Below are 23,032 nucleotides of genomic sequence, written 5' to 3'. Positions count from 1 at the left end.
AATAAAGGAAATATAAGTCTAAAAGCTTTGGATCTGGAATATGGGAAAAAAAAAAACAACTAGGACAATTTAGCTAGCAATTAAGACATATGGTTTTTAGACTTTAAAAAATAATACCTTTAACCACCACAAGCCTGCAAAACCCACATTAACTATTCAGTACCTGAAACAGTTACAGTCAACCCTGGATCAATAACTCCACTGTTCGGCCTCACACAGTACCGACGAGGTGCTGTTGTCTTCACTTTGAAACATACTTTTCTATCTGATGGATTTCGTAGTTTAAGATTTGTAGTGACTACATCTGTGAAGGGGCCTGTAAGTTAAAAAAAAAAAAAAAAGTTATAGACAGTACAACAAAAAAGTTTCACAACTTTCAAAAAGTAAAATGTCATCTTCATAAAAGAGAAAATTATCAGGAGTATGAAAACATTCATTTATTCCAGTTCTGATTTAGCCACTATCCTATGTGACACTGGGTAATTTATAAATGCTCTGGGAATCATTTTCAACTAATCCCCAGAAGTGAATTTCCTATCCCTCCTCAAAAAAACTCATTTGTTTTTACTTTTTATCTATTTTCTATTTCCTTCCTTGTGTATATGGTAGCCCCAATTCCTAAGCTACTTGAGGGTAGTAATTATATCATTTTTGTCTCTGTATCCCTAGATCTTAGTAGTAGCTAAGTGTCTAATAAATGATAGATTAAACTGTTAAAGTATAAGACCCAGGGGGGAAAAAAAGATAAATATAAAAAGGAATGTTATAAAATTATAATAATCAAGCTTAGTCCCAAAAAAAAGATACTGAAAGGCAACTTCTTTTACTTCATTGTAGACAGACAGGCCTTTTTGATATGTTGGTTAGTTTTGCTGAGTTTTTTTCCTTTTTTATTTTTAAATAAAAATTAGCTTTCTATGTGAAAGAATATATTCTAGCTATATGCTGGGAAATGTGGGTGATATGTAAACAAGATTAATAAAATATTTATATTAAAAAATCAAATGCTATACTAGATCACTGTAACAACACAAAGTTATAAACCAAATGTCATATGTAGACAGTTATTTGGTTTAGGATTAAATGTTGCTAAGTGAATATAATTAGATATAACAACTCAAAATCATTTTCTCTGCTGAGTCTTAGAAACACAAGATTATTACTAGAAGGGTCTTTAAACATCATCTAATCAAACTCCTTCATTTTATAGACAAGGAGACTGAGATCTAGACTGGTTAAAAAACTATCTGAGGTCACACATGTAATAAAGGGCAGACAGAATTTGAATTCAAGCCCTTTGACTCCAGATCCAAGCTCCTTTCTACTACTAAAATCAATTACAATATAAATTTTCTTTAAAGTCAATCTAAACACTGCATACACTATCATACAGAGTTGATGTGTTGGCTAGTTTTATTGAAATGCTTTCTTCCCTCCCTTGTAACAAAGAATGGCTTGTTAGATGAGGAAGAGGTGAAGGACAAATTCAGAAATAACAAATATTTTTTAATTTAACTTTAAAAAACATGTCTTATAAAGGAATGTCCCCCCTCAAGCAGTAAACAGGAATAACAATATATACCTCATACCAAATTACAAAACTAGATGATTTCCCTTCACATCTTAAAATCTTGGGTGATAGCTGCCACAAGTCATGATCAGAGAGACCAGAGGTGTCTTACTCCTAAACTACTGGGCAAAACTCCAGAGAAAGGTCTCAATCAGATCAAAATTCAATTGGGGGGGTGGGGGGGGACGCGGCATCTGGGTAGCTCAGTGGATTGAGAGCCAGGCCTAGAAACAGGAGGTCCTAGGTTCAAATCCGGCCTCAGACACTTCCCAGCTGTGTGACCCTGGGCAAGTCACTTGACCCCCATTGCCCACCCTTACCAATCTTCCACCTATAAGTCAGTACACTGAAGTTAAGGGTTTAAAAAAATTTTTTTTTTAAAAATTCAATTGGGGAAGGTTTAACAAAACAAATAAAAATACTATGCCACACAGTGTTCATTTCTGGTTTCCAAAGTCAACATACAGTCTGCAAAATAATTGTTTATATTGAGTTTTGACATCACTGTTCTAGGCTATTCCAGGTCCCCTAAATCTATGGGGGGAAAAAGCCTTTCCTTCTTCCCTATAGTTCACTTAAAATTGGGTTAAAGTTTGTTTTTTAATTTTTACTTAACAAGAAGCTCAAAGAAAAAATATTAATAATACCAAATAGATACCAAAATGAATTTACAAAGCATAAAAGCTTCATCCTCCAGCATCCATAATTCTATGCACAGGTGATTGATACAGATTCCAAGCCTGACCTAGTACCCATGCAACCAAGTCTCCACCATAACAGAAACACCATAAATTTTGTTATTAGGCTGACATTTAGTAAAGCTTTCAACCACTTGATGCCCTAGAGATGGCCCTTGGAAACATGCCAATATCTAAAATCAACTTCCTCTCTTCCACTTCCAAAATAGACATCTTCTGTTGAACTATCACCAAATTCTATGTCAGCAGAGCTTAGACATGTGGGAAATCTAATTAACATTTCACAACTGTCCTGGCCCAGCTGCCAATTCTAACCACTACTCAATTCTCAAGGTCAAAGGATCATAAAATTAGGTTTAGTTCTAGAACTAGTATTAGTCCATTATCGAATCTAATTCTAATTTGTAGATGAGGAAATTGAGACCCAGAGATGGAAGACAATTTTGCCCAGTCACACAAAAAGTAGTAGAGCTAGAATATGAGCCCATGTCCTCTGAAACCAAAAACCCAGCACTCTTTCTACTATAGCCCTCAGATGATTTACATCATGAAGTAACTACCCAGAGCATACCAAATAAATTTATAATCTTACAAATACACTTACAAAATGTAAAAATATACAAATTCCACTGAAGAGTTGTTTCATCACACTTCCTTTAGTGGCTAGCTCATTTCCTAAAAAGCAATTAGTTGGCATAGAGGATAAAATGTTGAACTTGGACTCTGGAAGACCAGAGTTCAAATCCTGGCTCAAGCATGTATTAGCCATATGATCTGGGGAAAAGCCAGCTAACTTTTTTTAGCCTCAGCTTCCTCCTATGTAAAATAAGGAAATAATAGCACCTACCTCACAAGTCTATTTTCACGTTCAAATGAAATAGCATGTTTGGAATGCTATGCAAATCTTAAAAGCCCTCTTATAAATGCTAAGCATTATTAGAAGACCTAAAAGAAAAAATACAAACCCCTTTAAGACTTCTTAATCTGCCCAAAAAATCTTTTTAGTCTAATGAAATCAGGAAGACTTGAGTTACGAAGACAAAAGATTGTACTAAAGAAGATTTACTGTTTATACATCCACTATTACTTTTTAGCAAGAGGAGTAGGTTTATGAGGAATAGTGAATTGTGTAGAACATACTCAATGTAACAATTTAAAAGGCCAGTCATGAATGTTTGATAGAAGGGAGATAAAATCTATGTGGTGAGTCTCTCTCCCAGCACTCCCCTGGGGCTGAATATACACTGGGAGATTTTAAGGGAGTGTCACCCCAAAACTGGGTGACCTGGATGGTTGTGCCACCCCACAGGAGTCAGGGGTGAGGCTTCCCTATTAAGAGGAGGTATGCTGTACCCCAATCCAATCCTGAATAAGGACAGGGCTCACTCAAACCTCCCCCGAAGGTCAGTCAGTTTCACAGCGGGTGGTCTGGCTTCAAGATGGAGGCAGCCAGACAAACCTGTGGTTCCCCTCTCCCTCATTGTCTCTCAGGCACTCTGGAATGCTATCTGACTGTTGAATGGCCTTTTATTATTCTCGATTCAGGGATTGGGGAAAGGGATGAAGGGCAGAGGGATTTTGAAGTGCCCTCTTCACTATTCCTATGGGGTCCCTCACTTAGGTGGGACCCTTAGTGGTTCCCACTCCCAAGCTTCTCCCCTCTTCTCCTTCTAGTTCTACTTTTATGTTTCTATCCTTTTCTATAATTGTTAGTTTTGACTGAAAAGGGTCTCTCAGCAAGGGTGGGTAATGGATGAAGGAGACCAAGAAACTGCTCCCAAAATGGTGTCCAAAAACTTAGCTAACACAATGGTTGAAGTCTTGATGGGAGAGTTGCAATGAAATGGCTTTGATCAGGGAATCAGGGTTTCAATTCCCAAAAGAAAAATTCTCAGGAAGCCCTCAGGACTGAATTCTAGCTGGATTGTCTTCCTCCTCCCTCTTTCCAGTCCTCCACTGGAAAACCTCTCCTCTTCCTCAGAGAAATTCCCAAAATCCTCTCTGGTCTCAACTGTCCGCAACTACCTTCTCTGGCTCCTTTGGTCCCATCTCCTTGAACAAATCACATCCTAGATTTACTGTTTATAGATCCACTATTACTTTTTAGCAAGAGGAGTGGGTTTATGAGGAATAGTGAATTGTGAAGAACATGTTCAATTCAAAAAGTCCATAAAAAAGATGATGTAAAAAAAAAAGTTTACCAGGAGAGAGATGGACAGCTTTTGGCAGTGCAATGAAAACAACATAACTTTATAGCAAGATCTGACTTCAAATCTGGCCTGTGTTACTTACTATTTGTGTGACCCTGGGTAAATCATAGTATCTATCTCCCAAGATTGTTGTAAGATTAAAATATTGGCAAAAATCTTTGTAAACCTTGAAGTGCTAGATGAATGCTGTTGTTATTACTACTATTAGGGCTGGATATAGCTCTCCTCACTTACACTCTCTTTCACTGGACTGCCAAAGCACAATAAAACATCACTTTATCATCCCTCCAAACTTAGTAAACTCTTTAAGCTCCCAAGTACCCTCTGAATCAAATATAAAATCCTATTTGACTTATAAAGCCCTTCCTAACCTGGCCCCTTTCCTACCATTCCAGTCTTTTTTATACTTTATTCCCCTCTCCTACAATCCAATAGTAATGGTCCCACTTGTTCTCATCTCTGATCACCTTTTCAGTGGCTGTTCCCTCCTACCTAGAATGCTCTCTTCCCTCCATTACACTATCTCTGATTCCTGGCTTCCTTCAGTCTCAGATCAAATCCTACTTCCTCAAGAAGCCTTCCCTGATCTTTCCCATTGCTTTCCCTCTGAAATTATCTCCATCTTACTAGGATCTATTTTATATATGGACATTGTTGTTTGTATGTGGTCTCTCCCATTAAGATGTATATGCATTCAGATTAGAGAGAACATTTTTGCCTTTCTTTGTATATCCAGTGCTAAGCACAGTGCTTGACAAATAGAAAGCTCTTAATAAATGTTTTCTGATGGATAGCTATATAGATCAGGAAATAGGAAGTTGAGGTGTGATCTTTCATAATAAGATTGTTATATTTAATAACTTAAGAGCCACCAGAGAAGAAAACTAAAACCAGATATTAGACTTGGAGTGTTACTACAGGACATAGTTGTGTTGATGAGCATGGCTATATGATCTACTCAAGGGCAGTTAACATAAAAATTAGCCAAAGGCTGCTTGCTATTTGCTGATGAATAACACCAAAAAGTGATGAGCTAGGTAGCATGGCTAATCCAATAGTAGCTATTTGTAACTTAATCTACCTCAGGCAAAAGGGGGGGGAGCTTCAAAGCACTATGACAACAGAGTAGAGTAGTCAAAGTCATCACTCCTACTTGAATGACCCTGTTACCTTTAATTAAAATAAGAATCCCTAGGAGAAAGCAAGTAAGAATCCCTAGGAGAAATGAACAGAGTGCCCATAGTTACCCAAAACTTAGTATGCTTTATGATTCGGTGGATGTCTTAAATAAAAAGCATCTTTAAGGCTTAACTCAAATGACCCTCCTCTGTGGAGACTTCTTCATCCCTTAGTTCAGTGATGGGCAAACTATTCCCTGCCAATTCTAGCCATAGTTTGCCCATCACTACCTTAAGCAATTCCCTAATCACTACACCCCCACATCCAGATGTAGTGATTAGAGAATTGCTTAAGGTAGTGATGGGCAAACTATTTGCCCATCACTGCCTTAGGCAATTATATTCACAAAGTATATTGCTCTAGTTTTTCCTTTGCCCCTTTCACCCCTTATATTATACTACCATGCATAGGTCATACTCTCATAGAAAAATGTAACCTCTTAAAGATCAAATAATAATAACTAGAAGTTATATAGCATTTGAAGGTTTCCAAAATTCTTTACAAATATTATTGCATTTTGTTCTCACAACTCTGGAAGGTAGGTGGGATTATTATTCTCATTTTACAGATGAGGAAATTAGGCAGAAGTTAAATGGTCTGTCCAGGATCACAAAGCTATTAAGAGTGTGAAGTCAAATTTGAACTTGGGTCTCTTTAAGGTCCAGAGATGCAACCATTGTATTATCTAGATGACTATCAGGTAATAAATATTTGGTGAACTAAATTAGAGCATAGAGAAAAAGGGGATGCAATTCAGTAAACTGGAATAAGATTACACCAAAATACTAGATGCCATTCATGGCAAAATTATTGGGAGGGAATTAGGAATGCAATATGACACGCTGAATGTTTGCCCTAGTAGAAATCATTAAAGATAAATTTAAAAAAAATTTTAGCACCTTTTTAGACCATGTATTGAATCTTCAATTCCTTTTAAATATAATAAACAATAATAACTGAAAATAACAGAATCAATCACCAAGCATTTATTAACTTCAGCAATCAACATGGCTAGAAAAGTTTTCTGAATACACAAATGAGTTTTTAACTCTTAAATGGGTCAAAATTTTCAATCAAACTTTTTAAGTACTTTGATCACCTATTCCAGGCAGAAAACTTCAAAGAAAAGCTTAACTGAATCTACCCTAAGCTCAGGAAAACAACTTGGAACTTAGCTTTCTTGAACACATCTCTGAAATCCGAATCATTGCCACACACTTGTCCCTCTCTGAATAAAAAGTACATAGCATACAGATAAGTAGCATACAATCCCTTAGCAAAATTATTCAAAGGAGACAGCTGAGTAGCTCAGTGGATTGAGAATCAGGCCTAGAGATGGGAGGTCCTAGGTTCAAATCTGGCCTCAGACACTTCCCAGCTGTGTGACCTTGGGCAAGTCACTTGACCCCCATTGCCTACCCTTACCACTCTTCTGCCTTGGAGCTCCAAGACAAAAGGTAAGGGTTTAAAAAAAAAAACCAACATAATTTGAAATGGGAATGAAGGGAGGGCCAGCTAGGTGGTTCAGTGGATAAGAGAGCCAAGCCCAGAGAGGCCAGATCTTGGGTTCAAATATGGCCTCATATACTTTCTAGCTGCGTGGCCAGAGACAAGTCACTTAACCCCAATTATCTAGCCCTTACTGTTGTTCTACTTAGTACTGATTATTATCAGCAGGCAAAACTTTAAAATAAAAAATAAAAAAAAGTGGGGGATAGAGGACTAAACAACTGTGGCAGTTATCTCTCCAGTCTTTGAAGGAAGCTAGTAATTCTAAGACAAATAAGTGAGGAGAGTATATTCCAGCCTTAAAGGACAAATAGTTCTTGCAAAACCGGAATGGAGAAATGGAATGCTAAATAAACCAACCAATATGGCTGCAACAAAGAATACATGAAGAGGAAATATATGAAGTCTGGAAAGGTAAGTTTGAAGTTAAACTGTTTAAGATTTTCAATGCCAGCCTAAGCAATACCCTAGATGTAATATAGGGCCAGAGTAGGCTTTCAAACAGAAAAATGACTTGGTCAAGCCTGTGCCTTACAAAAATGATTTTGGCAGCTGTTAAGATGAGATAAAGGATTGAAAAAGGAAGACCAACTAGGAAAATTAGGGAGAGATAATGAGAGCCTAAAAGAGGAAAAATGTTTGTATTAGTAGAAAAAGTTAAGATGGATGAATGGGATGATGTGAAGGGAGACTACTTCACAATTAATTGAACATAAGAAAGCATGGTCCATCAGAAAGATAGCTGGATTTGAAAGTAAAGGACCTGAAAGTCAAATTCAGATTCTGCTTCTTACTACATGATGAATAAGTCAACCTCACAAGGCCTTAGCATCCTCATCATCTCTAAAATAATTTCAACCACATGAATTCTTCTAGTTCTTATAACTATAAATCTTATGAGAGAATCATCATGATGAATCCAAAGGAAGCAAATGTCCTGAAACTGTCTTTCACATCCTTTCATTGTTTTAACTATTCAAAAGCTTAAGTAAAATTCAACTCTCTAGTTTCATTTGCTTTAACAGAAAACACCAAACTTGTGGATTTTTAGGATGTTATTAATAAACATTAAAACCATGTTGCATTTTTGCAAATGTTTGGTTTTAACTTTTACATAGTCTAAAATTATCCCACTTCTTTACTTCCCTAGAGTGTAAACAAAGCATATTAACCAGAATACTGTCATTTTTAATGTTCAATGACATTTAAGATACACCTCAGCATAACAAATAATCAAGATTGTATTGTAAACTAACTACTGTAAAACTAAAATCAGTCTACAGTTTCACCCTTTACCTATAACTATAGCTAACAATTATATTTTACTAAAACGGATGAATAAAAAAACTGACTGGTTTGATTTATATGACCTTATTTTTATAAAGAATTTAAATCACCAAAAACAAAAGAAGCCATATGAGGTAGAGGCAAAAGAATCTGGATGGTTCCAAAAATTAAGATGTATTAAAAAATAAAAATCATTTGTTAACTATATAAAGCTTTAGAAACACAGATCAGTATTCTATCAATACCATTTTGGGGGGAAATAGCTCAAGACCTCAGTTCAAATCAAGCTGCAAAAAAAAATTCTTGGTAGATTTCTAAACAAAACATTGTACTTAGTAATTGCCAACTAGTGACAATCTCATTGGCCTTTAGGCACTGAATGAAGAATCTTTGGTCCTGATCTATGCTTTTCATTGGTTTGAAAATTTCCTATGAGGAAATTTCTGATCAGCAACCACTTGGCAACTTAAAACCCTAAGAAGAGTTGCCTGGAACACTATCAGAATTTAATTCTAGGCCAAGTCTCATTCAACTATAGAAAGCTGTATTTAAAAAAAATGTTAATTGGTTATACACAACACTTACATATTAAAGATTTAGGATAATCTTTCAATGTAGACCAGTTTTGCTTTAGCAATTTTAACACCTCAATTTCTTTAGAATCCAACCTATTCTACAAGTGAATTTATAAAATTGGCTCCAACAAATTAAGGCTTAAAAATCCAGGGTTACCCATTTCCAAGCATTACTTTAGTGTTAAAATCCAAATTATTTTATTTCGAATATTAACATGAATCTTTTGTAATTCCCTAATGCTTTACTTAATTTTTTAAAATACATTAGCATTATTTAGTTAATAGTTCCAGAGTAGGAACATTTTAGAAAGCACTTAATTTCTTGTTTATCAATGTAATTATGATATAACACTACTGAACAGTTTAAAATATATAGGCAATATCTGGTATATAAGCAAATTCAACATTTTATTCAACCCATTACCAGTCAGATTGTCTATCCTCTTAAATCAATTTAGTTATCCATGGGCTAATTAGCCAATTAGTGGATTATCCAAGATCTTGGCTCTTCTGGGTTTGCATTTCTGACACTAATCATTATTATCACAGCATTCAAAAGCAAAGAAAGGAAACTACAAAGCTATTTTTCTACCTAAATCAGAAAAAAAAAAAAAACTTTACAGGATTTGAAACGACTAATGAAAAACAGAAATCTTACTAAATACAAAATTAAATTTTCTACATTTGCAAAACCTCCTCCATCCTTGCCAACAAGCCTAGGGAACTTCTTCACAACAAGGTAGAAAAAAGAGATCTAGATACAGAACCTGCCAAGTCTTCAATGGAAGGATACAGGAGCCTCTATGATCCTAATTTCTAAAGTGGGCAGTTCACGGGGATTCTAGTTCTATTTATTCATAAAGCAAGGAAAGTAATAGATATTCCATCAGCACAGAGTTTCCATAAATCTTTCTCCTCTTCCTCCAAGGCAAGTGTATCCATCCTTTCTCCTAGGAGAATGGAATAATCAATTTCCCTTACCCCAGGTCCAACATTATGGTGTCAGCCAGCGATAATAGCCTTCCCACTTCTGTCACCTATCAACAAGTTTAACCAATTAATCTGCCATTAGTCTTGCCTTTGCTAACTCTGATTCAAACTGTTATCAAAGGAAGAAATACATTGGGAGTTGTACTTGAAAATATCCAATCATTTTTGCCATTGATTTGCCTTCCAGGGCCATCACAGTTTTGAAAACTGCATTACAATGTTCGGCAATCTAACAAACCGATGGGCACCTAGTCTGTTTCCAGTTTTTGCTACCACAGAAAACAGTCTAATAAATGCTATCATATATGTTATCTTTCTGTCATCATGACCTCTTCTTGTAGAAGACAGTGGCTCTTTGTAATCACCATTTCCTTTTCTAGATAGTCAATGTCAGTTTAATGCATCCTAGAATTTTGCCAGGACTCTGAAGGAGAGTGATATATTTTTAAATTAGGGTGTTCTTTTAAGGTTATCAATAAAAAAAAAATTTTTAAGAATTTTGCTAAAACTCAATGCCCAGTAACTTTTTAAAAAGCCTATAGTTTAAAGACTCCATTCTCTTCCCCACTTTTGAAATGTATAGTATTTTGCTAGTCCAGTCTTCTATTACCTTTCCTATTCTCCCCAGGCTCCTTTACAAATGCTCAGTGGCTAAGGCAACCATAACTCTACTAGCTCTTTCAGTACCCTGAGATTTAATTTATCTGGGCCTAGTAACTCGAACTCATCAAGCCAGGCACTCTTTTATTAACTCTCTACTTATCTCAAGGAAAAATTCTCTTTGACACTTTTATGATGTTCCAAACTAAAATGTGATTCAGAAAGTAATGGAAAACTATTGAAGGATTTTGAGCATCAAAGCAGATGGGATATCATCAGAACTGTGAATTAGGAAGATTAATCTGATAATCCAGTGCAGACTAGATTATCTAGAAAAGAGGCTTTCCAAGGGAAGATCAACTATTACAATGGTCCAGTTGAAAACTAATGAAAGGTAGTATAAATCAAGGTAGTAAAGAAAAGGACATAAGAACTGCGGCAATATAATGGGAGTTAGAATCAATTAAACTTGGCAATTGGTTCTATGTGTGCAGAACTGAAAAATCAAAAATAGGTTACATTCTTAATATTTTACATAATATTTTCACATACACACACGTTATATATAACTGACATAACTTTTCAGATAGGTAGTGCAAGTATGACTGAAAGACTACTCTGCTTGGCCCTAGAACTTGAAAGAACCTATAACTTGAAAGAAATGTTCCAAAAAGGCATATTTATATTTGATATAAGGAGAAACTTACATAATAAAGCCAATATAACTGGCTGCTTTGGATAGTAGGTTTTCCCTCACTAGTGCCTTCAAGGTAAAGGAGAAATGACCATATAGATAAATTTTAAAGATGATTCTTATTCCATGTATAAAATTGACCTTTCTCCTCTTGAGGTCTCTTCCCACTCTAATTCTGTAATTTTAATAGCATTATCATTCAAGAGGAATATAAAAAGTCAAAGAAGCCAGTGTGATAGTAAAAGATGGTGAGTTCTATTTTGAGTAATTTAGGGTTTTAAGTGACAACAGATTCCATTAAACACAATTTTCCCAACTAGACTTTACATGATTTTTCACCTACTGATTTAAGATTCTTTTACTCCTTCCCTACCCCCACCCAAGTCTTACTTTCAGATAGTTATCAATACTAGCAGATTGTGTCAAAGTCTTAGGTATGCCTTCCTTGTGAAAAGGGAGATTACCAGGAATTAAAACCATTAATAGTAGAATATAATTTTAGGACTTTAAAGATCATAGTCCAATCTCCTTATTTTAAAGAAGAGGAAAGAAACTAAGTTTAAGCAACATTAACTGATTTGCCTAAGGCTACAGAGCTAGCAAATGTAATAACAGACTACAACCCACCAAATTTGTACAGTGTAGTTTCTTTTATGCCCAAGTCTTTAAACAAGCCTTTCCCAATCATTCAGAAGAATTGAAATAGGAAAATCTAAATGACTATGAAAAATAGTAGAAGCTATGTGACACTTCATGTGAAGACAAATTCAAATATTTTTATGCATCTATCAATCAACAAGTCAATTTACTATTTTCTAGGAACCATTCCCAACTTAAGGCATACAAATACAAAGGGAAGGCAATTCATATCCTCAAAGAGCTTACATTTTAGCAGGGATAACAAGCTCTCAAGTCAGTAAATGCAGGATCTAATTGCAAAATTATTATATAGCAATTTGGAGGCTATGGTATTTACTATGTGCAAGGTTCTATGTACTAGTCACAATGGATAAAAAAAATAAAAATTAAACTGCCCTCAAAGACCTTACATTCCACTAGAGGGCATAGTATGGATACAAATACAAAACTATACAAATTTCAAGAGGAAGGGAAGAACTAAGGAGAAAATCAGTAAGAATAGCAATCACCAATAAGAGATCTAAAGGTTCCTCAATAGCCAAGGATGTATCTAACAATCAAGGCAACTCTTTTATAATTATACAGGAAGAACCCAAAAATAGACAATCACATCAATTTGGCATCATGAGGATGTCTCTCTCTTCTGATTAGTCAGAGCTAATAAACTGAACATGCTCAGAACTTCAAATGCCTCCATTTATCTTTATAAGATGTGGGGAGGGGCAGGAGTTAAGGATGACTCCTCAATTGCTTATCCTAAGTGAATGGAAAGATGGTGCTGTTTTTAACAGAGATTCAAAAATTTTAAAGACGTTTGTTTTGGACAGAAAGGTAAGATGAGTCTTGTTTTAGTAATGGAGCATTTGATAAGTCTACACAAACTAAGTCAGAAGCAATACACAATAGTGATACTCTAAAAGCTATTCCTCCACAGTATCCTCTAATTTCTTCCCAGCAAATTCTATGGTTTAATAGCCTGAAAACAATTTGTTCACTAAAACTACAATTTAGCTTAATTTACCTACAAATTTCTAAATGGTCTAATTTTTATTCTTTTTAGTTTTTTATTCTTTATATTTCTTTTTTAAAAATACTTTTCCATGGTTACATGATTCATGTTCTCTCCCTTTCCTCTTCCCTCCCCCCTCCCTGAGCTAACAAGTAATTCCACTGGATTATTCTAGTAAACTTTTAAAACATTATCCTACTAAACACCCTGCCATTGGCAAGATCCTTAACTCTCATAACTTGACAGTATAAAGACGAACATTCCACTTCTAGTATAACTGGATATTGACAATGATGCTACTTTTTTCACATTTTATTATGCTTAAGAGTTAAGTGGTTGTCATTCACACACAATTCAATCTAATTTCTTTGCTCAAAATATAGAGCTGGAATTGAAGAAATAGAAGTTTTGAAATAGAGGACAAAGGTAGTAATTTCAGAATAATTTCAAGGGGAAGGTAGGCCAGGTAAGAGATAGTAATATAAGAGCACTAGAGACTATGGTAGGAACCCAAACACCATTTACAACTTTAACATTCAGAATACCTTTCCCCATAAAAATAGTCTGATATAAATGAAACAAACACAATCTTCTCATTAAATTGAGACCTAGGGGGCAGCTGGGTAGTTCAGTGGATTGAAAGCTAGGCCTAGAGATGGAGGTGCTAGGTTCAAATCTGGCCTCAGACACTTCCTAGCTGTGTGACTCTGGACAAGTCACTTAATCCCCATTGCCTAGCCACACAATTACACAGTATTGATTCTAGGAGGGAAGGTAAGGGCTTTAAACAAACAAACAAATGAATGAATGAATGAATGAATGAATGGATATGTAAATAAGTGAATGAATGAATGAATGGATATGTAAATGAATGAATGAATGAATGAATGAATGAATGAATGAATGGAGACCTGTCTATAAATAGCAATGGTCTCACTACAAAGATGTCCACAGTAACAGAAAATCTCTCCTTCCTACCCAATCTAATTTGATATTTACAATCTGTTCAAATCAAGAATACCAGATAACCTTGTTAAGGAAAGGCAGCACAGTATCATAGATAAAGCACTGATTCTGGAATCAGAGGTCCTGGGTTCAAATACTCCCTTCTCCTTTCCCTTCTGATGTCTGTGTGATCTTGAGAAAGTCATTTAATCACCATGGGCCTCAGGTTAGTTTCCTCATCTGTAAAATGAAAGGGTCAGGCTTCATGGCCTATAAAGTTCTTTTAAGCTCTAGATATATAATCTTATGTTCTTTTGAGTGGGCCTAGGAAAATTTTTAAAAAGGTTTCCCATTAGTAAAATGCACTGACTCTGACTTTGGTTATTCAAAAATGATTTTTTATTTCCTAGTTTTTTGCTACATTGTTTTGCTCAGTTTACAAAATAAGTGGCTTCCTAATTATTGAGATGTTACCACCCTTTAAGATGCCAAATACTGCACTTCTATATTAAACTGTACTTGAAATTCATAATTTCCACAAGATTTATGAAAATTACACTAAAGAAAGCAGCATGGTATGATACAAAGAGCACTAGTTCTGCCCCTTACTATTTAGTGGGTCCATAACCATTTCATAATCTCTTTAGGACTAAACTGTTTAATTTATTAAGATGGAAAATGAAGCTACACAAACTTATTCTAGCTTAAAAATGTTTTGATCATAATAATTTTTAAGACTGTATTTAAGACATTTTGGTCTTTTGGGCTGTTGTTTTTCTATCTTTACAAGAAACAAGGCTAGATATTTCTTAGGAAAAAACTGCTCCAGTTTCATTAAAATTTTTCAAGACAGCAACAAACTTACTTGTTTTGAGGGTTAAGTAAAAAATGACTTTGGTCATTCCCACCATCAACTTCTGACATAAAAGGTATCATCTGCAGGCAATAGCTGCTAAGAGTAAAATAGTTGAAAAATAGGTCACCCCTACTTATATTTTTAATAACTGGTAAAATAGCATGTTGATTGTACAGAGCAGAAGTGACATGGTCAGACATGTATTTTAATGCTATTGGCAGCTGTAAGCAAAATATATAGGAGAAAGGAGAATGAAGGCAGGTGAAACCAACTAGTATACCATTTCTGTAGTCTTCATTTTGTTGTTGTGTAGTTGTGGTATAATCAGAGAGGGGAAAAATTTGAGAATATATACACAGGATCTTTAAAGTTAGATCTGAAAGACACTTTAACCTAAGATCATTTATTCCAACCCACTCAAACTTACAGATGAGGCCTGAGAATCTAGAGAGCAATGTTAAGTAGATAATATGTGGCAGAGCTGAGATTTGAAAACAGGTTCATTGACTCTAAAACCAGATCCCTTTCCCACTGTATCAAAAAGTGAACACAGAAACAGAAAGTAGAGAACAAGGAAAGTGACTACATGGGGGGGGGGGGGGAGGAGGGAGGGTTGGGGGTTGGGTGGGAATGAAAGAGAAATAGGCAAGGAGGCAGGTAAGTAGGAAAACTGGTAACTCAAAGGTTTGGAACATGGAGCACAGTAATGCTCTCAAGAGAATAAGGGATACCTGAAAGAGAATATATACCTAAATTTTGATCATCAAAGAAAAATTTGGTCTTGAAGAAAGGCCCGTCTTTTAAGATGTCCAAATGTCCATACAGCAACTACCATAATATTATAAACAAATTAGATATTCAAAATACCTATTTAATATCTTTAATACCAAAAATTAGATTTGCTTGTTTACAGTTCAGATCTAATCTAAAATACAAAACTAACAGTTATTGGACTAAGAATGAGGACTGTGAATACCATGCCTCTGAATTTATGTGATAGCAGAATAAATCACTTCACTTCACTGAATTGTCATCCAAATCAATTAGGTTGGCTTTTTTAAAAGTGCCTTAAAACCTGGTTTGGAAGGAACTATTCCCATGAATGGTCAATATACCTGTTTTATACAAAATTTAAAAAACAATTTTAAGTTTAATTTGTGCCATAAAGAAAGCTGTCTCTAATTTTATAATCCCTGCTATAGTATTAATAAATAAAACTCAAGTCAAGCTAAGGTCTTCCAGCCCTGATGCTAAATTCTGGGTGGAGAAGGACCCCTAATATAACAGTTCATTTCCCTCCCATAACTAGGGTCAAGTATGAGCCTTGATATTACTTTACACATTTTCCATGATAAAATATCTACACAAGAGAAACTCAGATAATAAAGTTCCAATCACGATCTATTTATTAGAAAGACTAAATAATTGCCAACAAAAGGGATCTTACGGCTCCCTCAGTAGCCAAAGATGTATCTGACAATCAGGGTAACTCCTCATACAGAGGATCCAAAAAACAAACAGTAATATAAATCTGGCATAACAAAGATGTATTTCAGATTAAATATTAAAATACAGATTAGATTAAATTACAGACGAAAATACAGATTAGAATTTTGTAGCTGAAAAATCCTAAAGTAGGGAACTTAATGGGTGGAGTGTGACTTGTATCACAAATGGAATTAACAGCTCAAGACTTAATGAGTTCAAGTTCACACATTAAGGAAAAGTAATACATAGCAACTTAATTATTAATTACATAATACAATAGTGCAAAATGAAGTAGGTTATTAATTTAATTTCATGTTTCCCCCCCTTTGATTCCTGGGAGACATGTCTCCCATGAATCACCATCTATAATTATAATCTAAATTAACATAATTAGTTACGATCAGAACTCATTGGAATTAAAGAATATATAGGTATATGCAGTCAGGTATTAGAGGAAATTCACACAAACATTGTGAAATTAAGTAAGCAATAATTAAATACAATTTGCACAGGGATAAAAGAAAACTATTGTTGAAGGTTAGTATGCCCCTACTTCCAAGTCAGGAAAAATCCAGGAAACCTAACAATAAGAGTCCCATGAGAAATTAACAATGAGCAGAAATAAAATGATCATACCTTCATAATGGTAATATAAACAGGAATAGGTACTGTGATTCTGGAGTGCTTTAATGGAGGTAATGACAGACCCAACATCTTTAAGGTCCAATGAGTAGATTAATAAGAGAGGACAATAGGCAGTAGTGCTAATACTGATGGCAGTGATAAGTATTTGCACACTTTATTTCAGGACCAAAAGTAAGCAATTTATTGTACAAAAATTTCAAGGGGCAGTCACCTTTGGCACAGAGGCAGCAGTCCATGGGGGAAAAAGAGGGTGAGGTTATTAACAATCTTTTATTGAATTTTGCCAATTCACTAGAAATTCTTGATACAGATGAAAAGCAATAAACATTTTTGGAACAGTCTTTGGAACAGGATAGCAGTGAAGGACTCCTCCATCCAAATCTGCTTCTTAGATTCCAAGAGTATACATGAAGATCTAATACAAACTCAATATGATCCAGAACAACCTTCCAAAACAAAATTAGAAGGTTGTTCTAAGTTTTATTGAGTTTGCATTACCTTTAAGAAAAGCATCTGAAACTGAGAATTTCATAAATATCACTTGCTGTTTCTATCTTTACCTAAACCCTGATATGGATACTGGTATCAACAGGCTGAAGGAAGAATCTTATAAAGAATCCCCAAGGGGGTCTAGCTAGGTAGTTCAGTGCATAGAACACCGGGCCTATCAGGAGGACCTGGGTTCAAATCTGGCCTCAGATACTTCCTAGCTGTGTGATCCTGGGCAAGTCACTTAATAACCCTGATTGTCTAGCCACTGACCAACTGTCTTAAGAGTTTGTTACTAAAACAGTAAAAAAAGTTTAGGGAAAAAAAGGGAATCCATGAAGTCCTGAGAGACCTTCTTTCTCTTAAAATTATCAGACTTCAAAGTTGGAAAACAATTTTAATTATCAATGCAACTTTTCATACTGTTTTCACTTTACATAAAATCACATTATGCAAATTAAACCTTTACACAAAGATTTCTCAAAGAAATCCCTCTCCTCCATCCCCATCCAGTTCCTAGACCAGCACTTGGTGGCCTCCCATACCTCTACCAAAAGGGGGGGGGGGGGGGAGGCTAAAGAACAAAGGCAGAGACTTCTATGAACTTGAGAGGGGACTGCTCATGTCTTCAGCCAGCTATCCATCTTCCATCTTTCCGCAATCAGGTACTACATGTCTGGTCCAGCCCCTACATGATGCTAGTCTTCTCTTGTGTTCAAGTCAAACTGCCCACCACCACCACCCTGCATCTTGCTTTTGGTTCCAGGCAGGCATCCGTGTGGCTGGCCACAGCCCCTTCCACCTCCTGCTCTCATTTGTCTTTGGCTTTCACATGTCCTTGAAACATGTGCTGTCCCCCATAGGGTGTGCAGCCCCCTTCCTGCCTTCTTCCCTTCCTCATGTCCACAGGCAAATTCATATTACATAAAAATCATATTGCATAGAGGTCTGAAGAATGGTACACTTATGTAAACTGGGAAATGTCTAGATAAAATTCTTAACCCAATTTTGAGAATTTGTTACTAAAACACTCAAGGCCTATAAACCTTATGAGCCAATTACATAAATATGTGTTGGGGGGGGGGGCAGCAGAGAGGAGGGAAAGCATTGTCTCTAGTTTTTAGAAAAAATAACCTCAGGAAATTTTTATTATTCCTTGCAAACTTTTTTGATATTCCTTGTCTAATCCCTCCCTCAGGAGATTATCCCCATCACTAAAAAATTAGTTACTTCAAGAATTTAATATTAGAAACACACATCTATAACTATTAACAAAGGGGAAAAAGGATGGGCACCAAAGCTAAGAAATCGTCAAATTCAGGTTGAAAACAGTACCTCTGATTTTAGGCACAAGTCGACTGAGTAGTAAAGTTACAAGTATTCATAAGATAAGGGTTAAATGGTAGGAGTTTGACAAAAGTGAGGTGAGCAGTTGAATAAACAATTAGTTTAATTTGAGAAGTATAGGCTCACAATTAACCAGATGGGAAAATTTCCTGTTCGGGAACGGAGTCCAAGAAATTTGAGTCAGAAGATCCTACCACCATAAAATCATTCCCTCAACTTTTCCCTGATGTTAGACATCTACCTGTAGCAGTTCTCTGACCCATTTCCTTCCAACATCACATTAATATTCTCCTTGTATGGTAAGCCACTAACTTTGAAATTTTACAAGTATACCTGAAATTAAAAACTAAAAACTAAAAAGCTAAATAAAAATAAGAAACTCAAAGTTCCACAAGAGTTCATCTTACATAGCAAAACTTCATTAATCAGTTTAGTGTTATGTTATTATTATTCTCATATTTTAACAAATAAGGACATTTTGTTGATTTATGTAAGAATAACTATATTATGGAGTTTTATTCAGATATAGTGAATACCACAGCATTCACACATATACTGAATAGGTATTTCAAAAATGTAGCTTCACTACATACTAATTATTAACAAATATAATTTCATAATTTTCCAAATAATCTTAGATGAAACTCACTCTTTATTGAAAATTAATTTGAAAGTTTTTCCACTATGGCTGAGAGAGGTCCTATTTCCTCAAAGTGTAGCACTTCAAAGTTTCTTAACATGTCAGCAGTAAGATCTTATGACCTAGCTCAAATAGGAAGTCAAAGAACCTCACAGACAAGGATCTCCTAAAAGGATGCTGCTACTTTCTTCTCCCAACAGTGAATTATTATTGTTATGGTTATTTTCTAATCTAATACAATATACTCCAAAAAAATATTTAACATTTTTGTCACATACTTTTTAAGAGTTTAGTCCCTAAAAGGATCCAAATAAAAAGGAAGTTACTATATAATGGCACTTCTGATACAATGGTTTCCCAAATTTTATACTATAACAAAGATTTTACAAATATAATAACAATATACAATTGGGTGAAATTGAATTGAATGCATTTCCAAATTATCTTGCATAGAAAATCATTTATCTTCTTATCCCTATATTAGTCACATCTTAATCAAATCTAATTACCCCATAGACAACAATATTTTACGTAACTGTACTACCACATACCAGGCATTTTCTGCTTTTTTTTTCAGATGTGTATTCTATAATACTTTGAAATATTTAACTTTTAATTTCTTAGTTGTAATTCAAATTTCTAATATCTGCAAATTTGTTTTCAATGTTCATTTTAGAAAGCACTTTTTAAAATAAATTTAAAAGCTTTGTAATGACACTTTATCAAAGATTTATTTTGTCCAACTGAATTCCCGTAAAGAATAAACATTGTATTATTCATCCTCTGCACAAGCCAGGTGAAGCATGAAGCATGAGCTTCAGTTATGTTTTTCTCCTAACAAACCTGGGAGGTATAAGCTATTGTACTATTATTTATCTCACTGTAAATGAGATCAAATAATATTTAAGTTTCAAAACAAAAATCCCAACCAAATCATTTGAGCTTATAATTGCAAAAGGTAATATGTATTTTCATTTTTCCCAATGATCCATTATTTTCAGGTAGCTCATGTTTCAAAAAGTTCATAACGGCACTCTCAGATCTCATAACTGTTTTTTATTTCTCTTAAATCACCCAAAGGAGGAAATCAATTCCTTTTATTTTCCTAAGTTAACCCCACAGGATACCTTACACAAGACTGGAGAAGAGTCCATCTCTCCTTATCCAGAAGCTACTAAACTTTTTTTAACAAAGGCCTATAGCATAACTATTTACATCAGACCAAAGAAAACATTATTTTTTAATCAGTTAAACTGTATTTATGAAACTTCTACTTAACCTTTCAAAAATTCTATTGAGCTTTCTTTTGTAATCTTATGTTGATTGTGAAAATGAGACATTCAGCACTCACTTGTCAAAGTCATTTCTCCAAAAATTCTTCAAATCTTTATTTTAATGAGATAAAAACCCTTCCTCTCAAATCTCCTTTATCAAAACTTCAAAACATTTAACTTTCAAACCCTCCATTCACTGTCAGTGCAAATAGATTCCAACTTTCTTTTAATTTAAATTTCTATCCAATCCTCATCCCTACTTACTTGAAACTTCTCCATTTTCTTTTTATATCCCTCCAAAGAACTTTGATTAAAGTCCTTCAAAACTGCCCCTTTCTCTTTTCTCCCCACATTTTGAACCGCCACTTCTTATTTTCCAATTATATCTGGTCTACAATTTTTATTCTACTAAATTTTTCTTTACAATTGAGTACAAATTTTATTACACAAAATTGATGAACTACAACTGTCTTAAATATTTAGAAATGCATACTTCATAGTAATTTCTTTAGATGACTTTGTTCTAGTTTGCCAGGAAAGTTATATCATTTATAATACTTAAAACTGTTCAGGCTGACTAGAAGCAAATACAGTGATGAAAACAAAAGTTGTTCCAAATTAAATTTTATTTAGTTTGTTCCCTGATTTAAACAGGTTTCTCTTTCCTTGAGCAAGAAAGAGTTAGTAACAGTAGTTTTATAAATACAAATAAATCTAAACTTTGAACTGCTATCTCTAATTAGTAAAGTCACCCTCCTTCCTTCCCTTTACCAATAACAATAAATCTGTCACTCTTTGGGAATGATAAAAGGTCTAAGGTTTCTATATAAGCATTTAAACTTGCTCATTATACTACTTTTAATACTAGAGGCAGTTCCCTTTTTCTTAAAAACATTCAAACCATAATTTGGAGAGAATTTACATTTTAATTTCTAATTCGTTTACAATGTCATAATATGCTTTAGACTGGGAATAAAGATTACCTCCCTATTTATTCTCTTATCTGCCCTTTCAGTTTGATCAAAGTTAAAGGCAAAGAAAGATTATCTTTCTAGGTTCCTTTTTCCTTTCATTGATCAGGCCAAAGGAAAAAGTAAGTTTGATTTACACAAAGGAATCAAGAGTGTAAAATCAAGTCAGACACATACAGCAAAATATATCTAATAACTGATGGTTTGGTGTTCCTAAAATCACCTTTATTTTTGAAAAGCTCCATTTCTTAGCCTGTCTCTGATGAGGTGGCCTTTCCTGTTAAAATAAGAACATATTTGTGACTCCCAATTTCTTAATACTTGTTAGAGGTTTTGTCTCCATATCTATACCTCTTTCTCCCACAGACCCTACACAAACCTCCTAGCTCAGTGATGGCAAGCCTTTTAGAGATGGAGTGTCAGACCCCGCCTCACCCCACCCCTCCTCTCCTCCCTGCTCCCCTAACCCTTCTCACTTAACTCAGACAGGGATGGGAGGAAGTGCTCCCATTGGGTTGCTGGGCAGAGGGGCTGGGGAAGGGAGGAATGTCCTCAGGCTCATGGAGAGGGGGAGGGGAAGAGCTCTACCCAGAGTCCCTCTGGCTTTCTAGTACTCAACTCTGACAGATGATTTACAGGTATACCCAGAGAGTTCTGCATGCCCTTTTTTTGAAAATGTACCATAGGTTCACCATCACAGGCCTAGAGGAAGGAAGCAGAGGTTGAAAAAAAAAAAACAGTTTGGAATGGAGGGCTGGAGCTGCCTGAGTGTGAGGCTGGAGTTGCCCGAGTAGGGGCCAAGATCAGAGTAGACAGATCCATCCTCTCAAAAGAGACTAGGGAAGATTCCATGGGCCCATTAACCCATTGGGGCATATCAATTTCATTTCATAATAAAAAGAAAGTAAGATGGAGGAGTAGAAGGAAAAAGGGATAATGTGACTTCTCATATGAGAAAGAGTAAGAACATAAAGATAGGGTAGAGGGTCCATTAATAAAAGCCAATAATTCATTTCTAATTTAATGTGAATATTTATAAAGTCCCAACACTTCAAATGACAGTCTATCATTTTAAGATTCAAAGTGGCAGTTCTTAAGACAAATTTAAAATGTAATTTTTCTGTGAAATTTCACTACTACCTTAGGTCAGTGGTGGTGAACCTATGGCACACATGCCAAAAAGGGCATGCAGAGCCCTCTCTATGGGCACACATGCAATCACCTGCCAAAAGTCATTACTAGAAAGCCAGAGGGACTCAGGGCAGAGCTGCTCCCTTGCCCCTCTTCATGTGCCTGAGGACATTCCTCACTTCATCCATCCCTCTGCCCAGCAGCCCAATGGAAGCACTTCTTCCCTTCCCTGTCTGAGGTAAAGGGGTGCAAGGGGGAAGGCGGAGGGGGGGGACGGTACGTGGTC

The 23,032-nt window shown here is 35.3% G+C and overlaps 1 protein-coding gene across 1 annotated transcript in view; it reads right to left on the bottom strand.

Annotated features, from left to right (window-relative positions):
- Positions 1–23,032, bottom strand: part of VAPA (VAMP associated protein A) — a 63,199-nt gene that overhangs the window by 27,858 nt on the left and 12,309 nt on the right. Inside the window, exon 2 of the mRNA XM_044666871.1 lies at positions 164–316. Within this exon, the coding sequence (XP_044522806.1) occupies positions 164–316 (153 nt within the window). The remainder of the gene's footprint in view (positions 1–163; positions 317–23,032) is intronic.

Source organism: Gracilinanus agilis, chromosome 1 (assembly GCF_016433145.1).
Source record: "Gracilinanus agilis isolate LMUSP501 chromosome 1, AgileGrace, whole genome shotgun sequence".
Taxonomy (NCBI): domain Eukaryota; kingdom Metazoa; phylum Chordata; class Mammalia; order Didelphimorphia; family Didelphidae; genus Gracilinanus; species Gracilinanus agilis.
The sequence above is the reverse complement of the archived record's forward strand: the minus strand, read 5'-3'. Positions and strand labels throughout refer to the sequence as shown.